This window comes from Hemitrygon akajei, chromosome 16, assembly GCF_048418815.1.
Source record: "Hemitrygon akajei chromosome 16, sHemAka1.3, whole genome shotgun sequence".
Lineage (NCBI taxonomy): Eukaryota > Metazoa > Chordata > Chondrichthyes > Myliobatiformes > Dasyatidae > Hemitrygon > Hemitrygon akajei.
In genome coordinates, this window is record NC_133139.1 from 94213658 (window position 1) to 94235675 (window position 22018).

The 22018-nt window shown below is 40.0% G+C and overlaps 1 protein-coding gene across 1 annotated transcript in view; it reads left to right on the forward strand.

The window, feature by feature from the left end:
- The window catches only part of LOC140740300 (complement C3-like), a 250059-nt gene that overhangs the window by 227273 nt on the left and 768 nt on the right, over window positions 1-22018 (forward strand). The window contains exons 33-40 of the mRNA XM_073069454.1: window positions 10765-10816; window positions 11818-11905; window positions 12507-12596; window positions 14977-15082; window positions 15513-15602; window positions 17743-17823; window positions 18992-19075; window positions 19737-19872. Of these exons, the coding sequence (XP_072925555.1) occupies window positions 10765-10816; window positions 11818-11905; window positions 12507-12596; window positions 14977-15082; window positions 15513-15602; window positions 17743-17823; window positions 18992-19075; window positions 19737-19872 (727 nt within the window). The remainder of the gene's footprint in view (window positions 1-10764; window positions 10817-11817; window positions 11906-12506; window positions 12597-14976; window positions 15083-15512; window positions 15603-17742; window positions 17824-18991; window positions 19076-19736; window positions 19873-22018) is intronic.

Here is a 22018-nt window from a genome sequence, read left to right on the forward strand (position 1 = left end):
TGTGCCTTCAGGCTTCTGTACCTCTACCTGATGGTAACAATGAGAAAACGGCAGGCCCTGGGTGCTGGAGGTCCTTAATAATGGACACTGCCTTTCTGAGACAATGCTCCCGGAAGATGTCCTGGGTACTTTGTAGGTTAGTACCCAAGATGGAGCTGACTAGATTTACAACCCTCTGCAGCTTCTTTCAGTCCTGTGCAGTAGCCTGTCAGAATGCTCTCGATAGTACAACTATAGAAGTTTTTGTGTGTATTTGTTAACATGACAAATCTCTTCAAACTCCTAGTAAAGTATAGCCGCTGTCTTACCTTCATCATAACTACATTGATATGTTGGGACCAGATTAGATCCTCAGAGATCTTGACACCCAGGAACTTGAAACTGCTCACTCTCTCCACTTCTGATCCCTCTATGAGGATTGTATGTGTTCCTCATATGGGCACCATTGCACTAGTTGACATATCTCACTCCTGTACACCCTCTTGTCACCACCTGAGATTCTACCAACAATGGTTGTATCATCAGTAGATTTATAGATGGTATTTGAACTAAGCCTAGCCACACAGTCATGCGTATATAGAGAGTAGAGCAGTGGGCAAAGCACACACCCCTGAAGTGCGCCACTGTTGATCATCAGCGAGGAAGATATGTTATCACCAATCCACACAGATTATAGACAATAGACAATAGGTGCAGAAGTAGACCATTCGGCCCTTCGAGCCTGCACCGCCATTTTGAGATCATGGCTGATCAATTACTATTAATACCCGGTTCCTGCCTTGTCCCCATATCCCTTGATTCCCCTATCCATAAGATACCTATCTAGCTCCTTCTTGAAAGCATCCAGAGAATTGGCCTCCACTACCTTCCGAGGCAGTGCATTCCAGACCCCCACAACTCTCTGGGAGAAGAAGTTTTTCCTTAAATCTGTCCTAAATGACCTACCCCTTATTCTCAAACCATACCCTCTGGTACTGGACTCTCTCAGCATCTGGAACATATTTCCTGCCTCTATCTTGTCCAATCCCTTAATAACATAACCATATAACAATCACAGCACAGAAACAGGCCATTTCGACCCTCCTAGTCATGCCGAACTCTTAATCTCACCTAGTCCCACCTACCCGCACTCAGCCCATAACCCTCCACTCCTTTCCTGTCCATATACCTATCCAATTTTACCTTAAATGACACAACACAGCTATCACTCTCTGAGTACAGAAATACCCCCTCATGTTTCCTTTAAACTTTTGCCCCCTAACTCTCAAATCATGTCCTCTCGTTTGAATCTCCCCTATTCTCAATGGAAACAGCCTATTCACGTCAACTCTATCTATCCCTCTCAAAATTTTAAATACCTCAATCAAATCCCCCCTCAACCTTCTACGCTCCAATGAATAGAGACCTAACTTGTTCAACCTTTCTCTGTAACTTAAGTGCTGAAACCCAGGTAACATCCTAGTAAATCGTCTCTGCACTCTCTCTAATTTATTGATATCTTTCCTATAATTCGGTGACCAGAACTCTACACAATATTCCAAATTTGGCCTTACCAATGCCTTGTACAATTTTAACATTACATCCCAACTTCTGTACTCAATGCTCTGATTTATAAAGGCCAGCATTCCAAAAGCCTTCTTCACCACCCTATCTACATGAGACTCCACCTTCAGGGAACTATGCACTGTTATTCCTAGATCTCTCTGTTCCACTGCATTCCTCAATGCCCTACCATTTACCCTGTATGTTCTATTTGGATTATTCCTGCCAAAATGTAGAACCTCACACTTCTCAGCATTAAACTCCATCTGCCAACGTTCAGCCCATTCTTCTAACCGGCATAAATCTCCCTGCAGGCTTTGAAAACCCACCTCATTATCCACTACACCTCCTACCTTAGTATCATCAGCATACTTACTAATCCAATTTACCACCCCATCATCCGGATCATTTATGTATGTTACAAACAACATTGGGCCCAAAACAGATCCCTGAAGCACCCCGCTAGTCACCGGCCTCCATCCCGATAAACAATTATCCACCACTACTCTCTGGCATCTCCCATCTAGCCACTGTTGAATCCATTTTATTACTCCAGTATTAATACCTAACGACTGAACCTTCTTAACTAACCTTCCATGTGGAACTTTGTCAAAGGCCTTGCTGAAGTCCATATAGACTACATCCACTGCCTTACCCTCGTCAACATTCCTCGTAACTACTTCAAAAAATTCAATAAGGTTTGTCAAACATAATCTTATATGTTTCAATCAGATCCCCTCTCAATCTCCTTAATTCCAGCGTGTACAAGCCCAGTCTCTCTAACCTCTATGCGTAAGACAGTCCTGACATCCCAGGAATTAACCTCGTGAATCTACACTGCACTTCCTCTACAGCCAGGATGTCCTTCCTTAACCCTGGAGACCAAAACTGTACACAATACTCCAGGTGTGGTCTCACCAGGGCTCTGTACAAATGCAAGAGGATTTCCTTGCTCTTATACTCAATTCCCTTTGTAATAAAGGCCAACATTCCATTAGCCTTCTTCACTGCCTGCTGCACTTGCTCATTCACTTTCAGTGACTGATGAACAAGGACTCCTAGATCTCTTTGTATTTCTCCCTTACCTAACTCTACAACATTCAGATAATAATCTGCCTTCCTGTTCTTACTCCCAAAGTGGATAACCTCACACTTATTCACATTAAATGCCATCTGCCAAGTATCTGCCCACTCACCCAGCCTATCCAAGTCACCCTGAATTCTCCTAACATCCTCATCACATGTCACACTGCCACCCAGCTTAGTATCATCAGCAAATTTGCTGATGTTATTTTCAATGCCTTCATCCAAATTGTTGACGTAAATGGTAAACAGCTGTGGTCCCAATACCGAGCCCTGTGGCACCCCACTAGTCACCACCTGCCATTCTAAGAAACACCCATTCACCGCTACCCTTTGCTTTCTATCTGCCAACCAGTTTTCTATCCATGTCATTGTCTTCCCCCCGATGCCCTGAGCTTTGATTTTACCCACTAATCTCCTATGTGGGACCTTATCAAATGCCTTCTGAAAATCGAGGTACACATCCACTGGATCTCCCCCGTCTAACTTCCTGGTTACATCCTCGAAAAACTCCAACAGATTAGCCAAGTATGATTTACCCTTGGTAAATCCATGCTGGCTCAGCCCAATCCTATCACTGCTATCTAGATATGCCACTATTTCATCCTTAATAATGGACTCTAGCATCTTCCCCACCACCGATGTCAGGCTGACAGGTCGATAGTTCTCTGTTTTCTCCCTCCCTCCTTTCTTAAAAAGTGGGATAACATTAACCATTCTCCAATCCTCAGGAACTGATCCTGAATCTAAGGAACATTGGAAAATGATTACCAATGCATCCGCAATTTCCAGGGCCATCTCCTTTAGTACCCTAGGTTGCAGACCATCTGGACCTGGGGATTTGTCAGCTTTCAGTCCCATCAGTCTTCTCATCACCGTTTCCTTCCAAATGTCAGTCTGTTTCATTTCCTCTGTTACCCTATGTCCTTGGCCCATCCATACATCTGGGAGATTGCTTGTGTCTTCCTTAGTGAAAACAGATCTAAAGTACTCATTAAATTCTTCTGCCATTTCTCTGTTTCCCATAACAACTTCACCCAATTCATTCTTCAAGGGCCCAACATTGTTCTTAACTATCTTCTTTCTCTTCAGATACCTAAAAAAGCTTTTGCTATCTTCCTTTATATTCCTGGCTAGCTTGCATTCGTACCTCATTTTTTCTCCCCATATTGTCTTTTTAGTTAAGTTCTGTTGTTCCTTAAACACTTCCCAATCATCTGTCCTCCCACTCACCTTAGCTCCGTCATATTTCCTTGTTTTTTAATGCTATGCAATCTCTGACTTCCTTTGTCAACCACTGTGGCCCCTTTCCCCCCTTTGAATCCTTCCTTCTCTGGGGAATGAACTGATTTTGCACCTTGTGCATTATTCCCAAGAATACCTGCCATTGCTGTTCCACTGTCTTTTCTGCTAGGCTATCTGTCCAGTCAACTTTGGCCAGCTCCTCCCTCATGGCTCCATAGTTTCCCCTGTTCATCTGCAACACTGACACCTCCGAGCTGCCCTTATCCTTCTCAAATTGCAGATAAAAACTTATCATATTGTGATCACTACCTCCTAATGGCTCCTTTACTGCAAGATCGCTTATCAAATCCTGTTCATTACATAACACTAAATCCAGAATAGTCTTGTCCCTGGTCAGCTCTCGTACTAGCTGTTCCAAGAATACATCCCTTAGGCACTCTACAAACTCCCTATCCTGTGGTCCAGCACCAACCTGATTCTCCCAGTTCACCTGCATGTTGAAATCCCCCATAACTACTGCGACATTACCTTTGCCACATGCCAATGTTAACTCACTATTCAACTTGCACCCAATATCCATGCTACTGTTTGGTGGCCTGTAGACAACACCCATTTGGGTCCTTTTGCGCTTACTGTTCCTCAGTTCTATCCACACAGACTCTACTTCTCCTTACCCTATGTCCCCCCTTGCAAAGGACTGAATCTCATTCCTCACCAACAGGGCCACCCCACCCCCTCTGCCCACATTTCTGTCCCTACGATAGCACGTATACCCTTGTACATTCATTTCCCAGGTCTGATCTCCCTGCAGCCATGTCTCCATTATCCCAACAACATCATAGATTGTAGTCTTCTGGTTAGGAAGTCGAGGATCCAATTGCAGAGGGAGGTATAGAGGCCTGCAACTTCTCAATCAGGATCATGGGAATGATGTAGGTGTTTGTGTTGTCCAGGTGGTCTAAAGCCATGTGGAGAGCCATTGAGATTGCGTCTGCAGTTGACCTATTGTGGCGTTAGGCAAATTGCAATGGGTCCAGGTCCTTGCTGAGGCAGGAATTCAGTCTAGTCATGACCAATCTCTCAAAGCATTTCATTACTGTCGATGTGAGTGCTACCAGGCGATAGTCATTAAGGCAGTCCGCATTATTCTTCTTAGGTGCTGGTATAATTGTTGCCTTTTTGAAGCAAGTGGAAACTTCCGCCTGTAACAGTGAGAAGTTGGAAATGTCCTTGAATACTCCCACTAATTGGTTGGCACAGGTTTTCAGAGCCTTACCTCCATCGAGACCTTCCGCCTTGTGAGGGTTCACTCTCTTTAAAGACTGCCTATCATTGGCCTCTGAGACAGAGTTCACAGGATCATCAGATGCAGGAGGAATCTTCACAGCTGTAGTTGTGTTCTCCCTTTTGAATAGTGCATAGAAGGCATTGAGTTCATCTGGTAGTGAAGCATCGCTGCCTTTCATGCTATTGGGTTTCGCTTTGTAGGAAGTAATGTCTTACAGACCCTGTCAGGGTTGCCCTATATCCAATGTTGCTTCCAAACTTGTTCAAAATTGTCTCTTCGCCCTTGAAATAGCCCTCCACAAATCATACCTGCTTTTCTGGTACAGGCCTGGGTTGTCAGATTTGAATGCCACAGATCTACACTTCAGCAAATGACGTACCTCTTGGTTCATCCATGGTTTTTGGTTTGGGAATGTACAGTAAGTCTTTGTAGGCACACACTCATCCACACAGGTTTTAATAAAGCTGATAACAACAGCAGCATACTCATCCAGGTTCAAAGTTGAATCCCTAAAATCAGTCCAGTCCAGAAAGAAGAAAAAAACAAAAAAGCCCATTATAAATAAACAGTCAAATGTCCACAAGTTGGATCTCAGCTCTTCCAGAAGTCATACATATGCACCAATCTTCAGTAGACTACGGCACTTTGCTCCAACAAATAATGGTCCACTGGGTCGAATCCTATGACCGGTTCTCTCCAGCGTCTTCTCTCTCCATCTCCTGCCAAACAAAAGATCCAGCTCACATTCCAAAGCACCCGTTATCTCTAACCATGACCCAAACACTGCTTCTACAGAAAGAACATTACTCTAGCAATGTAACCTTTCCCAGGGTATTACATAGATGACAGTGTAATTAATAGGATCAGCAAATTTGTTGAATACACTGAGATTGGGAGTATAGTAAGGAAGGCTGTCATGACTTGCATCAGTAGGAAAAATGAGCTGAAAAATGAAAATAGAATTTAATAAAGACAAGTGTGAGGTGTTGTACTGGTAGGATCAAACATGGTAGGTCTTGCATAGTGGATGTTAGGACACTGAGGAGTGTGATAGAATACGGGATCTGGGAATAGAGGTCTATAATTCATTGAAAGTGGTGTCATAGGTAGATAAGGTTGTAAAAAGTGCTTTTGACACATTGGGCTTCATAAATCAAAGCACTGAGTACAGGAGATGGAATGTTATGTTGAAGTCGTATAAGATGTTGATGAGGCCTAATTTGGAGTATTGTGTGCAGTTTTGATCACCTACCTACAGGACAGATGTAAATAAAGTGAAAATTTACAAGGATGTTGCCAGGTCTGGAAGACCCGAGTAATAAGGAAAGATTGAGAGGAAATTTGATAGAGGAATACAAAATTATGAGGGGTATAGATAGGGTAAATGCAAGCATGCTTTTTCCCCTGAGGTTAGGTGGGACTACAACCAAAGGCCATGGGTTAAGGGTGAAAGGTGAAAAGTTTAAGGGGAACGAGGAGAAATTTCTTCACTCTGGGTCTTGAGAGTGTAGAACGAGCTGCTAGCACAAGTGGTGCATGCAAACTCGATTTCAAAGTTTAAACGAAGTTGGATAGGTACATGGATGGAAGGAGTATGGAGGGTTATGGTTCCAGTGCAGGTAATGGGAGTAGGCAGTTTAAAAGAATCAGCACAGACTAGATGGGCTGAAAGGCCTGTTTCTATGTAGTACTTTCCTATGACTATTACTCCAAATGTAACTAATGAGTGAGATCAACCATATCAGTAACATAGCTACAAATATTAGCAGCAAGCCTGACATAGTTTTACAATCATCCAACAGTCATATATGTCACAAATGATTTATGCTATTAGGCCTCCCAGCAGTCAGGAGTTGTCCACTTGCAAAATTCATCAAATATTGCAATGTTTTTCAAAGGTATTTAAAATTGGAGGGAATTGATATCAAAAAGGATTTCTAATGGAAAAAATTAGAAGGTGGAAGCAAAAATGAGGCGAGAGTTGAGAATACAAAACATTTCACCAGCCAGTGATGGAGTTTTGAAATGGCTCTCTCAAAACGTGGCAGATGGAGAAACTGTACCTTTAAATAATGAGCAAAAGCACTTGAACCTACAACTGAGAAATGTGATTAGCCTTTTGTTTTTGGACAATATGGTCACAAATGGCCATAAAGCCTCCATCTGATCAGTATAAGCTCCTTGAGACTATGAATAATCCATGAAGTGAACATAGAACATAGAACAGTACAGCACAGTACAGGCCCTTCAGCCCACAATGTTATGCCAACCCTTAAACCCTGCCTCTCATATATCTCCCCACTTTAAATTCCTCCATATACCTGTCTAGTGGTCTCTTAAATTTCACTAGTGTATCTGCCTCCACCACTGACTCAGGCAGTGCATTCCACACACCAACCACTCTCTGAGTAAAAAGCCTTCCTCTAATATCCCCCTTGAACTTCCCACCCCTTACCTTAAAGCCATGTCCTCTTGTATTGAGCAGTGGTGCCCTGGGCAAGAGGCGCTGGCTGTCCACTCTATCTATTCCTCCTAATATCTTTTATACCTCTATCATGTCTCCTCTCATCCTCCTTCTCTCCAAAGAGTAAAGCCCTACCTCCCTTAATCTCTGATCATAATGCATACTCTCTAAACCAGGCAGCATCCTGGTAAATTTCTTCTGTACTCTTTCCAATGCTTCCACATCCTTCCTATAGTGAGGCGACCAGAACTGGACACAGTACTCCAAGTGTGGCCTAACCAGAGTCTTATAGAGCTGCATCATTACCTCACGTCTCTTAAACTCTATCCCTCGACTTATGAAAGCTAACACCCCATAAGCTTTCTTAACTACCCAATCTACCTGTGAGGCAACGTTCAGGGATCTGTGGACATGTACGCCCAGATCCCTCTGCTCCTCCACACTGCCAAGTATCCTGCCATTTACTTTGTACACTGCCTTGGAGTTTGTTCTTCCAAAGTGTACCACCTCACGCTTCTCTGGTTTGAATTCTATCTGCCACTTCTCAGCCCACTTCTGCATCCTATCAATTTCTCTCTGCAATCTTCAACAATCCCCAACACTGTCCACAACACCACCAACGTTTGTGTCATCTGCAAACTTGCCAACCCACCCTTCTACCCCCACATCCAGGTCATTAATAAAAATCACAAAAAGTAGAGGTCCCAGAACCAATACTTGTGGGACACCACTAGTCACAACCCTCCAATCCGAATGTACTCCTTCCACCATGACCCTCTGCTTTCTGCAGGCAAGCCAATTCTGAATCCACCTGGCCAAACTTCCCTGGATCCCATGACTTCTGACTTTCTGAATAAGCCTACCATGTGGAACCTTATCAAATGCCTTACTAAAATCCATGTAGATCACATCCACTACACTACCCTCATCTATATGCCTGGTTACCTCCTCAAAGAACTCTATCAGGCTTGTTAGACATGATCTGCCTTTCACAAAGCCATGCTGACTGTCCCTGATCAGACCATGATTCTCTAAATGCCCATAGATCCTATCTCTAAGAAACGTTTCCAACAGTTTTCCCACCACAGACGTAAGGCTCACTGGTCTATAATTACCTGGACTATCCCTACTACCTTTTTTGAACAAGGGGACAACATCTGCCTCCCTCCAATCCTCCAGTACCATTCCAGTGGACAACAAGGACATAAAGATCCTAGCCAGAGGCTCAGCAATCTCTTCCCTCACCTCGTGGAGCAGCCTGGGGAATATACCATCAGGCCCCAGAGACTTATCTGTCCTAATGTATTTTAACAACTCCAACACCTCCTCTCCCTTAATATCAACATGCTCCAGAACTTCAACCTCACTCATATTGTCCTCACTGTCATCAAGTTCCCTCTCATTGGTGAATACCGAACAGAAGTATTCATTGAGGACCTCGCTCACTTCCACAGCCTCCAGGCACATCTTCCCACTTTTATCTCTAATCGGTCCAACTTTCACTCCTGTCATCCTTTTGTTCTTCACATAATTGAGGAATGCCTTGGGGTTTTCCTTTACCCTACTCGCCAAGGCCTTCTCATACACCCTTCTTGCTCTCCTCAGCCCCTTCTTAAGCTCCTTTCTTGCTACCCTATATTCCTCAATAGACCCAGCTGATCCTTGCTTCCTAAACCTCATGTATGTGCCTTCTTCCACCTGACTAGATTTTCCACCTTACTTGTCACCCATGGGTTCCTTCACCCTACCATTCTTTATCTTCCTCACTGGAACAAATTTATCCCTAAAATCCTGCAAGAGAACCCTAAACATCGACCACATGTCCATAGTACATTTCCCTGCAAAAACGTTATCCCAATTTACACCTGCAAGTTCTAGTCTTATAGCCTAATAATTCGCCCTTTCCCAATTAAAAAATTTCCTGTCCTCTCTGATTCTATTCTTTTCCATGTTAGTGCTAAAGGTCAGGGAGCAGTGCTCACTGTTCCCCAGATGCTCACCCACTGACAGATCTGTGACCTGACCTGGTTTGTTACCTAATACTAGATCTGGTATGGCATTCCCCCTAGTCAGCTTGTCAACATACTGTGACAGGAATCCATCCTGGACACACTTAACAAATTCTGCCCCATCTAAACCATTGGAACTAATCAGGTGCCAATCAATATTAGGGAAGTTAAAGTCACCCATGATAATAACCCTGTTATTTTTGCACCTTTGCAAAATCTGCCTCCCAAATCTGCTCCTCAGTATCTCTGCTGCTACCGGGGGCCTATAAAATACTCCGAATAGAGTAACTGCTCACTTCCTGTTCCTGACTTCCACCCATACTGACTCAAAAGAGGATCCTGCTACACTACCCACCCTTTCTGTAGCTGTGATAGTATCCCTGACCAGTAATGCCACCCCTCCTCCCCTTTTCCAACATTGAAATCCAGTGTTTGAAGTTGGAGTAGATTTGACAGGACAAAGGGTTCTAGGGAAGGAATTGTACTATCTAAGAAGAAACGGTGAGAATCTGGGCAATGTTGATTATCTTCTTGCTGTTGGATTAATTCCATAGAGCAGATTAATTCTGCATAATTCAAATTTGATTGAAGATGTTGAATTGGTTAAAGGACTCCCTTCAATGCAATTGAATTTTCTTCTGTGGTACTAAGCATCAGATAAGTAGCCAGAGGAATAGCAGCAAATCAGCAAGTTGACAGTTCAAAATATAAACTGCTCATAAAGTCTGTCTATAAAACTCTGTCGATAAAACTGTTACTTTCAGAAAAATCATGGATTTAAGCTACACTCAGCTAATTGAACAGCTGTCCAATAGGGCAGTATGGAGTGAGTGCTGCACAGTCAGACATAATTTATTCCAAATCAAATATTCAGCCAAACTTCTGTCTGATCTCTCAGGTTGATGTTATTCCTTGGCAAACTGGTCAATAGTTATTCCTGAAAACTTGCACATGGATGCAGGGTTGAAATCTTTCTTCCATTTACTAGATTACAGCAGCAAGTGTATCAGAAAGTATTTTTTATTATATAAATTACATTGAAGAATGCACTTCCCCTTTATTCATGTTAGAGTTACTATTGGAAATCAATTATTTGTGATTACAATAATTCACCTTCCTTTATATATTTGTAGCCAAACGACCTGAAGATGCTCAGAATACTCTCCTGATAAAAATCTGTGCACGGTAAGTGGCTCAACCTCAATGAGTTTGGAGTTGCATTTGTATTTTGTTGTCAGGCAAGAAATTGGTTTCAGGAATTAATGAGAGAAAACATAAGAAAAGAGGAACTTTGGATAACTATGAGGCTTTTGATCCTGTTTCAACATACACTAAGGTCATGTCTGATCGATGATCCATATCCTGTTTTATTTATCCCTCAAAAATGCCTGTGACTTAGTTCACAAATGTAGGATTATTGCCCAAACATTTATTGCCATTTTAGAAGAAAGTTCCAAAGTGAAGAGACAGTGTATCTTTCTTTCTGACTGTGCTAAACACCCTTATTTTTTAAAAAATGAACACCAAATTGAGATTCTTATTTAAAAAAAAAAGTCTGTTAGTATGGGTTACATCCAGGCACAAAATCCTAAAACAGGACCTGTGGAGGAGCACCCCTCATAGCAATGAGAATCCCAGTTATTTCCCTGATCTGCAATCAGGGGTCCTCGGCCACAAAAGGCACATGATTGAGCGCACAGAAATGCTCATCATGGTCAAGGAGGTACATTGCTCCTGGAAAACTAAGCATGATAAGACAGTGGGATGGAAGGTGTAGCTGATGGAGAAGAATGTTGGTAGATGTGTGCCTACAAAACCTGCTGACCCCACTGGGAAGAACTCTGCTTCAGTGGTCTTCTTCAGGAATGAGACTTGACACGTATTGTGCAAAGAAATTTGTATCACACAAAATATTGTATCCTCTCTTTCAAAAGTGAATAACCCCATAGAATGGACAGTGCTGAATGAAGCTCATTATTTCAAGCCATCAGTATACTATTGTTTACACCTTGTAGAGTGGTGATCCTCTCTCTAATGGGGTTTCATGCAGAGATGGTTGAGAGGTGTCACTGATTAAAACGATTCATCATTGGAACTAACGTCACTTTGCTCTCCTCTTTTGTTTCAGTTGCTATATGTTCCAAAGATCTGCTGTGGGCTAATCTATTTTACTTTGCCCTTTACAGCTATCTTGGCAGTAAAGAATCCTCAATGGTCATTTTAGATATCTCCATGTTGACTGGATTCTCTCCAGATGCCAATGATCTTGGTCAAGTATGTCATGTTTTATTCATTAAGAATAACTTGAATTTATTTAACAGAAATATTCATGTACATACTTCCAACTAAGGTTATAGAAGAGATAGGTGGAGCATATAGTCTGATGGTTTTGAGACCTCCTGCATGGACTACCACCACTAGCTAGCAAAGAGAATCAAATGTTCATAAAAATGCTGGAGTAGCCCTCATTGATCAATTGAACTTTATCATCTCTATTTAAATCAGATAAGGTCAAGAGAGAATCTACCAGTGATGTGTTAATGTAGAAGAGGTATTCAGAACCTGTGCAGCATAATGAACAGGAATATATTTACCCACTCCTCTTCACTAGCAGGCTACCATCTTTCTTCCCCTGACTTTCACCACACTATACATCTGTACCTTTCTTACCTTTCAGTGCCACCACCACTCTCTCACCAATCCAACCTGCTGGTGTTCCCCTCCTTCAGACCTCTTGTTCAGCTTTGCCCTGAAATCTGCTTATATAAGCCTGCCACCAAATGGGTTTGAGACTTTTGACTTGCTTAATTTGCATTTATTTACTGATTGAATTTACAAACCATGCATCATTAAAATTATTGCACTCTGTTTCTAGCTTAAAAATGGAATTGAGGATTATATATCAAGATATGAAATTGACAAAGCATTATCCACCAGAGGATCACTGATCATTTATCTAGATTCGGTAAGAAGATTCTTATATTTTGCAATTATAGAAAGATATCCCCAAAAATGTAATAGACTGTTGACCCCCATTTTGTATTTAACAAGTTTAAACATGTGCACTGGAGATTATGATCAGATGTTGGATTTATGTGGTGTTGAGTTGAGGAGAAAACTTTGTTCAAAATTAGGAGAAAGCTTCGAGCTCTTCTTGAAAAGTTCTTCCAAGAGGACATTTGTAGCCAAATTTAATAACTTGTCTGACAAGGAACACTTCCAACAGGACAGCACTCCCTCAGAACTGCATAGAAGGTTTCGTATTCAAGTTTTAGTGCAGGGCATGAACCTGCAGTTTCTGACTTGGAGGTGATAGATGAAATGTTACCTACTGAAGCCAAACAAAACCCAGTGCCTTCTCACAATAAATGACAAGCTTAACCCCAGAAACGTGTTAAGGGCTCCATAATAACCATCCTTTCAAGACTAAAATGGTTGCAAAGCAAGAAGCTGGTATGCTTCTCTTTTATATTTAAATACTTAGGAAAAAAACTAAAATCAATCATATGGTATAAAAATATCAAATAGATTAAAACAACAATAAAAGTCCAAAGTAAATTTAAAACATTTGGTAAAATTTAAATTAATTGATTCAAAATAATCTGAACATTAGCTGAACTCCATCCCTTGGAGTTTAACCTTTCCATTGAAATGGATGGATGATTGCATGAAAATGTTCTAAGATAAGGAGTGCAAATGCCATGCTGTGAGTATGATCTCCACCATCCTGTACTGGATTCTATAGCAGGCACTGCAAGAAACTGGAAAAATACTACTGTTGTTTCCTGCACATACTCCTTCAGATTTACTGCATACATAAACAAGCCATGTTGTCACATGGACGTCAGTCCTTCTTTTCCAGTTGGTAGGCCACATCATTGACATGCCTGACACTGGATGCAAAAACATGAACCAGATACTCTATTCCAATTTGTGTCATAGAAGGACATCACTAGATGGACAGAGGAATACAAAAAAGCTGTTATTTTCTCAAAGCTTCCATGGTGAATAGGCAATGTCTCTTGGCAATTTCTCTTGGGAATTACTGGACCACGGCCACTTAAAGCAGAAAAGGAATATATGGGAGAGTATAACAAATCTGTGTGAATTGCAGAAGAAGTACACTACATCACAAGATACACCATGCCCCTGCTTTGAGGTTTCTATGCGTTGTGCTTTGGCTTTGTAAATCATCTCCAAGTCCATAACCAGAGTGGAAGCTAGTCATTTTTGATCTTGAGACTCTGTCTTTGAGGTCAGAGAAGAATCCACAATACAAAAGCAAAGTGCTGCAAATATGAAATGTAGGAACTTCTGGTGAAACACAATAGACTGGACAGAAGTTGCAAAGAGAATAAGAGATGGCCTTTAAGCGTGAAGCCCTTTCCTCGGAAGAAGGTAAAATTACAGTGTAAACAAGTTTTAAGGGAAAATAGAGGGAGGGATAGAGAAAACAACAGGGGAGGCCAAATTACAGAGAGATTTAAGGAAAATTAATAGTAATAAACAGATGATGTGTCTGGAGGAGGTACAAATGGGTACAGCAGAATCATTGTAAGAAGCTATGTCGTTTCAATAGCTCAAAATCTGATATTAATTAAAATCTCCCTTAACTCTTCCTGCATAATTCCCTTTGAGTAATGCCATAAGGTGGTTCAAGAAGTGGGTAATTTAGACAATATGATAACTTGTAAATACTAGATCGGGTTATTAAAAATCACATACAATGCAGGCAGGAGAAAGGAACAATCTCATTGGCTTTTGCTAAATTCATACTCAGTCCAGAAGAGGTTAAGTATATTAGATAATATTTTACTCATGAGTTTTAACTTTCTAAAATGATAGTAAGTCTTTCTTATTAATAATTTCATATTTAAAATTTAGTCAGCTTGAGTTACTTGATGTTTTGTATATTAACACGGTGCAGGTCTAATTTGTTTTAAATGCTTCTGAAGTAACCAGTTTATTAAACAACCATTATTGGAGAGCAATGCTACCAATAATACTATCTCAGTTTCATTAAATACGCATATGCTGTTTTATTTTATCTGTTGTGGGTATTCCTTCATTACCTATCAGTAACTATGCTTGAAATTATGGCAATGACATCCCTTCTGGAACGCTGATATCCTTCTGTTGAAGGGATTCCCACAGTACGCTTGGGAATTCTGGAATTTAGAACAATAGCAACAGTGATAAATTCAGGTTAGGCAGTGGCTCTGGAAACAAATTAACAATCAACGTTTTGGGCCAAGACCCTTCTTCAGGACTAGAAAGGGGAAGATGCTTCTGGAACTGAACAATTGTACTCTGATACATACACTGTGACTTTTCATCTAAAACAGGTATCAAACCTTGAGGACACTTGTGTTGCATTTAAAGTACACCAATTCTACAAAGTTGGATTGATTCAACCTGCGTCTGTCAAGATCTATGAATACTATGATACAAGTGAGCATTTATATGGCTGCCTTATTAATTGAGTTTAATTTTTTGTAATGAAATTTGTTAATGATTATTGTAAGTATATAAGCACCTTCTATTTGGAAAAATAAGAATGCTACATTGCCTTAAAACAGATTAATCAAATGAATTACAGATTACTGATAAAATTCCAAAACAACACATTACACATTTATTAATTTGACCATTGAAAACTGTTGGTAAATGCTCAGTAAAAGGTAACTGTAAAGGATTTCAATTGATTTGTTCCTAATATTAGTTCATTTCAATTCATTTTATTTTGATAATGAAAATTGTACTTTTATACATAGCTGTTTGAGTTACTGCCAGACAGAACACATTTTAAGAAGTCAGGTATTAATGTTCTAATTAACTGCTTAAATTTGCTATATTCACACCATTTTTCCTCTGTCTACAGCAAAGAGTTGCACTAGATTCTACAATGTCCCTGGAAACAGCGAGATGCTTAGCAAAATCTGTCAAGGTGATGTGTGCAAATGTGCCGAAGGTAAGAATAATTTTTTTTCCATACTGACTGCACCATCCTATTCCTTCATCTCAATGCTAATCCATGCTTGCACATTAGTGTCAGTTATATGAGATAATATCAGTGAAATCTGAAAAAAAATCTTCATGAAATTTGAAAAATTCATGGATGTTTAGTAAAAATCAAATCACCAAAATTTCTTTTGGTTGGGTAACCAACATCATGGGATGAATTGCATTGAATACTGTCATGTACTGCATATACATAAATCTCTTTGGCTATGGTACTGCCCTAATATTCAGACCTCAGTTCTAAATAATTTTGTGTGACTGTGAATTTAATGGTAACATCCAGTCTCGTTGGGTGATTGTTCCTTCTGTGAAGATTATTTTACCTCTAGAGGATTTAAGGCTCAACAAGTCAATGTTCATTGTGGGTTCGGTGGTGTGACAAAGGCAAAGACATTGCTGTCCATCTGATTCAAAGTCCAAGACAAACTGAGCCATTAAAATTGCAACATGTGGTGGGCTATTCATTACAGAACTGTTACCTGTCAATCATTTTGGTTTGCTGTTGAATCATATCCCTAAATTAAAACAAAATGTTTCAAATGCTTCTACTAAATACTCTACCAGAAAAATATTAAGGAATACACATTCAAGGAAGAAATATGAGGTTTTACATTTTTGGTACAGTAATAATGATTGTACGTTGAACAAAATAAACCAGTAAAGGAGGTCAAATCAATCAGATATTTCAAAAAGTATTAAAGGGGAAAGAAAAGAATAAATATTTTATTTAATTAACAGTACTAATTCACAGTTAAAGAAAAGATTAGTATTTGAATTTGGGCAAATCTAATCTATACTTGTGTACTGTTGCTGTTACAGAGAACATAAAATAGTACAGCACATTACAGGCCCTTCAGCCCACAATGTTGTGCTGACCCTCAAACCCTGCCTCCCATATAACCCCCCCCCCCACCTTAAATTCCTCCATATACCTGTCTAGTAGTCTCTTAAACTTCATTAGTGTATCTGCCTCCTCCACTGACTCAGGCAGTGCATTTCACACACCAACCACTCTCTGAGTAAAATACCTTCCTCTAATATCCCCCTTGAACTTCCCACCCCTTACCTTAAAGCCATGTCCTCTTGTACTGAGCAGTGGTGCCCTGGTGAAGAGGTGCTGGCTGTCCACTCTGTCTATTCCTCTTAATATCTTGTACACCTCTATCATGTCTCCTCTCATCCACTTTCTCTCCAAAGAGTAAAGCCCTATCTCCCTTAATCTCTGATCATAATCCATACTCTCTAAACCAGGAAGCATCCTGGTAAATCTCCTCTGTACCCTTTCCAATGCTTCCACATCCTTCCTATAGTGAGGCGACCAGAACTGGACATAGTACTCCAAGTGTGGCCTAACCAGAGTCTTATAGAGCTGCATCATTACATCGCATCTCTTAAACTCTATCCCTCGACTTATGAAAGCTAACACTTCATAAGCTTTCTTAACTACCCTATCTACCTGTGAGGCAACTTTCAGGGATCGGTGGACATGTACCCCAGATCCCTCTACTCCTCCACACTACCAAGTATCCTGCCATTTACTTTGTACTCTGCCTTGGAGTTTGTCCTTCCAAAATTTGTCCTACTAAACAAGTCTGGAGGCCAGGAAAAATAACTTGGGTTCAGACTTCATTCTGACAGTTGGACAATTTAAATTAAACTTAACAATTCAATTTGTATTAAAATAAAGTGGGAGTCAATTATACTGAGTTGACACATCAACATGAAAATAAGAAGGAAATCTGATGCTGGAACTCTGAAATAAAAACTAAGTAGGTTAAGAAACTTCTGTGGGGAGGAAAACAGAATTAGTAGTTCAGAGTTAGCATTTCAGAATTCCTGAATGGTGATGGACCTGAAATATTTACCGTACTTCTTTTCTTGACAGAATTCTGACTCACTGCACACTATATCCACGTGAAGCTAAATAGTTGATAAAATCTCTAGGGAAGGGAAGTTGTACATTATAATATCAAAGACCTTTTGAGCAATAGAGGATTAAGAATGGAGCATTCCACCCTTGTCTTTAAGAATTTTAAATGATGTATAGAGTTATTTCAGAAATTCGATTCCCCTTTCTTCTGTGTCTGTAGGAAGCTGCGTTTCCATAAAGACAGAGAAAGAAGAGCCTGATAAACGTGATGAGGTGTCATGTGCCCCAGGAACTGATTACAGTAAATATATTCCTATTCAAGCTATGTTACACATCATCTGAACAATCCCACAATTTTACACAGCTTTCATTATTTTATATTTATTCATGTTTGATCATTGTGTTGATTAACACTTGATTTCTACCAGCATTTCGATGAAGTTAAAGGATTTGGTTGGCTGTACAAGGTATTGGAATATTGATCTAAAACGTGTATTCAAATCCTATCAATGCAGATGTGAAATTAAGTATAATTGACATTAAAAATTAGTATTAGTAATGATAGCTGTTAAACTACTGTATTATTGTAAAGCTCACTGTTTCAGTAACGCCTTAGTATACTAGTCTACTATTCTGATCCAGGGAGTAGTAGGAGGAAGAGAAAAGATATGTGTATATAATTTAATGATCAATGAAATAGAGAGAAAAGGGGAGTTTTCTAAAGCAGCCACCAAAAATTGCACAATATATACAGGGTCCTCTCCACATCAGCCAGAAGAGTCTAGGTGACACATAAAATGCCCTTGTATCTTGCTGTCAAAGACAACCTATACAGGACAAAACACATGAATGAATGAATCCATGTTGAACTTAATTAATGGCATGCTACAAAATTTCTGTACTCTCATCATTAAAAAAATTAAGATTTTTTTTAAACATATGTTTTGGAAAATCTCTTTTGAGTGCAAACAATGGCATAGAAATCACATCACATATCCTAAGAGATAATGAAATTTCATTCAATATTGCCCCGTTCTGTGGGGATTCACACTTCACAGAATGCTACAGTATGTGCTAAGGCCATAGTTTTATGATGGGCCTTGTCTGTTTCTTGGTCTCCTTCTTAATATGTATCATACTGACGAGGACTCCTATGTCTTTTTAAGTAAATGTCAGAAATGGTTTTGATTGCTTTCATGGCTTTCCACTCCATGATAGCAATTAAAAAGTGTCCTAGTTCACTGTAGAGCAGCTGGAGATGTTCAGAATTGGGCAATGTCCAGCCAGGAATCATAAGGATCCAATAGTAGAGCATGTTCCAGGTTATATAAATCACTCTAATGCTATTTCATGTGTGATTTAGCCAATTTCAGCTATTATTTTGCAGCCAATCAAATATTTCCTTGCACTAAAATTGGCATAATTCAATTTCCAGGGCATTGCTTTTATTTTTTTTTCTCTCTCTCTAGTTTACAAAGTGAAATTCCTTGATAAGGAACAGAGAGACAATTATGTTTTCTACAATATACAAATTCAGACTCTTATCAAACAGGGTGAGTAATTTTTATACTTTTGCATAATGAACAGCACACAGGGAAGACACATCAAATCAAATCAAATTTAACAATCACACATGGACACAGCCAAATGAGATAGTATTCCTCTGGGACCAAGATGCAAAACATACTCAAAATAGCAAGGGAGAAGAAGAAACAAACATTGTCATCCAAAAAAACTCATAGTCCAGGATGAGTCCAGGAGCCAGGACTGAGTCCAGGATTTGTACAAACAAAAGAAAATCTGCAGCTGCTGGAAATCCAAGCAACACACACAAAATGCTGAAGAATCTCAGTAGGCCAGGCAGCATCTATGGAAAACCTCCCCAACAGCTCTAACAAACCTACCCATGAGAATATTGGTCCCCCTTGGATTCAGGTGCAACTCGTCCCTTTTGTACAGGTTATCTATCCTCCAGTAGGGATCCCAATTATCCAAGAACCTGAAGGCCTGCCCCTTGCACCACACATTAATTTGCCAAATCATCCTGTTCCTACCCTCACTGAATACTCTGCTACTCCAATCTTATTTTATAGTTAGCAAAACATATTGAGCATCAAGATTAAATCAGTCACAATTTAGAACATTGCCAAAAAAATTTGACATCATGAAACAATGGTGAATAGGATCATCTAACACTGCTAATTATCATTTCAGGAAGTGATCCAGTAGCTGAAGAAGAAACGCGTAAACTAATCACACACGTCAGCTGTGGTGATACATTTCACGTGGAATTGAACAAAGATTATCTAATAATGGGACAGAGCTCAGATCTGTGGCAAGAGGAGGACAGGTAAGGTGCAAATTCTGAATCACAGTTGATCTTTATTCATTCTTGAACTTTTCACATAAATAAAATTTGGGTACATGAGAAACTAATGTTAAAGATGAAACTGTAATCTCATAACAAATTCAGACGGATTAATATAGGATTAAGTCACAGGATGATAATTTACACAATTGACACACAAAATGAAAGGAAAATGCATATATGCGGGATGTTTTACCTACTCAGGACATCTTCACAAATTCCAAACAAAGGAAGCAAGTCAGTGCTAAATTTTGTTGAGCTCTAATTGGTAATGAACTGATTACTTGTGTAACGATCCCTGGGGAGTCCCCAGGCTCCTTCCAATAACAAAGGAAATAAAACTAGGGTTTTCAATCCCTCACATCAGCTCAATCACTAAAAATAAAATTTTATCTCTGCATTACTTACCTGTATTAACCTCACATTCCAGGAGTTACTTAATATCTAAAAGCATTTCAACAGTGCCATGAATTTATGCAGCCGTAGAGCTCTTGCTTATGGATTCTATAGAGAGATTTTTAACATTAGATGAAGATCTTTAGACTATAATACCATAAGATATAGGGACAGAATTAGACTATTTGGCCCATCAAGTCTGCTCTGCCATTTCATCATGGCTGATCCAATTTTCCCCTCAGCCCCAATCTCCTACCATCTCCCATATCCCATCATGCTCTGACCAATCAAGAATCTATCAACCTCTGCCTTAAATATACATAAAGACTTGGTCTCTACAGCTGCTTGTGGCAAGGAATTCCACAGATTCACCACTATCTGGTTAAAGAAATTTCTCCTCATCTCCATTTTTAAAGGATGCCCCACTATTCTGAGACTGTGTCCTCTGGTCTTAGACTCTCCCAACATAGGAAACATCCTCTCCATATCCACTCTATCAAGGCCTTTGATTATTTGATTGATTTCAATGAGGTCATCCCTCATTCTTCTGAATTCTAGTGAATACAGGCCCAGAGCTATCAAACACTCTTCACATGACAGACCATTCATTCCTGGAATCATTTTCATGAACCTCCATTGAACCATCCCCATTTTCAGCACATCCTTTCGAAGATAAAGGGCCCAAAACTGCTCACTATACTCCAAGTGAGACCTCACCAGTACTATATAAAGTCTCAAAATTATATCCTTGCTTTTATATTCTAGTCCTCTTGAAATAAATGCTAACATTGCATTTGCCTTCCTTACCATTGACTCACTCTGCAAATTAACCTTTAGTGAATCCTGCACATGGACTCTCAAGTTCCTTTGTGCCTCATTTTTTTGTATTTTTTCTCCATTTAGTAAATAGTCAACCCTTCCATTTCTTCTACCAAAGTGCATTACCATACACTTCATGACAGTGTATTACATCTGCCATATTTGCCCATTCTCCTAATCTGTCTAAGCCCTTCTGTAGCCTCTCTACTTCCTCAAAACTACCTGCCCTTCCACCTATCTTCATATCTTCTGCAAACTTTGCAACAAAGCCATCAATTCCATCATTCAAATCATTGGCATATTATGTAAAAAGGATCTGTTCCTACACAGACCCCTGTGGAACATCACTAGTCACGAGTAGCCAACCAGAACAACCTCTGTTTATTCCCAGTCTTTGCCTCCTGCCAATCAACCACTGCTTTATCCATGCTAGAATTGTTCTTGTAGTACCATGGACTTATTGCTTGTTTAGCAGCCTCATCTGTGGCACCTTGTCAAAGGTCTTCTGAAATCAAAGTACCCCACTTCAACTGATTCTCCTTTGTCTATCCTACTTGTTGTTTCTTCAAGGAATTCCAACAGATTTGTCAAGCAAAATTTTCCCTTGAGGAAACCATGTTTTATCCTGCCAGTTTTATCATGTGCCTACAAGTACCCTGAGACCTCATCCTTGATAATTGACATCAACATCTTCTCAACCACTAAAGTCAGACTAACTGGCATGTAGTTTCTTTTCTTCTGCCTCTCTCCCTTCTTAAACAGTGGAGTAACATTTGCATTTTCCAGTCTTCTGGAAACATTCTTTATATCTTGGTCCTGAATGGCAAATGCCTATTTTAAATCTATGACTTCATCTCTCTGTTAATGTAATCTCTCAAACAATTTACTCTTCTGTTTTTTTTTAAGCTTCCAC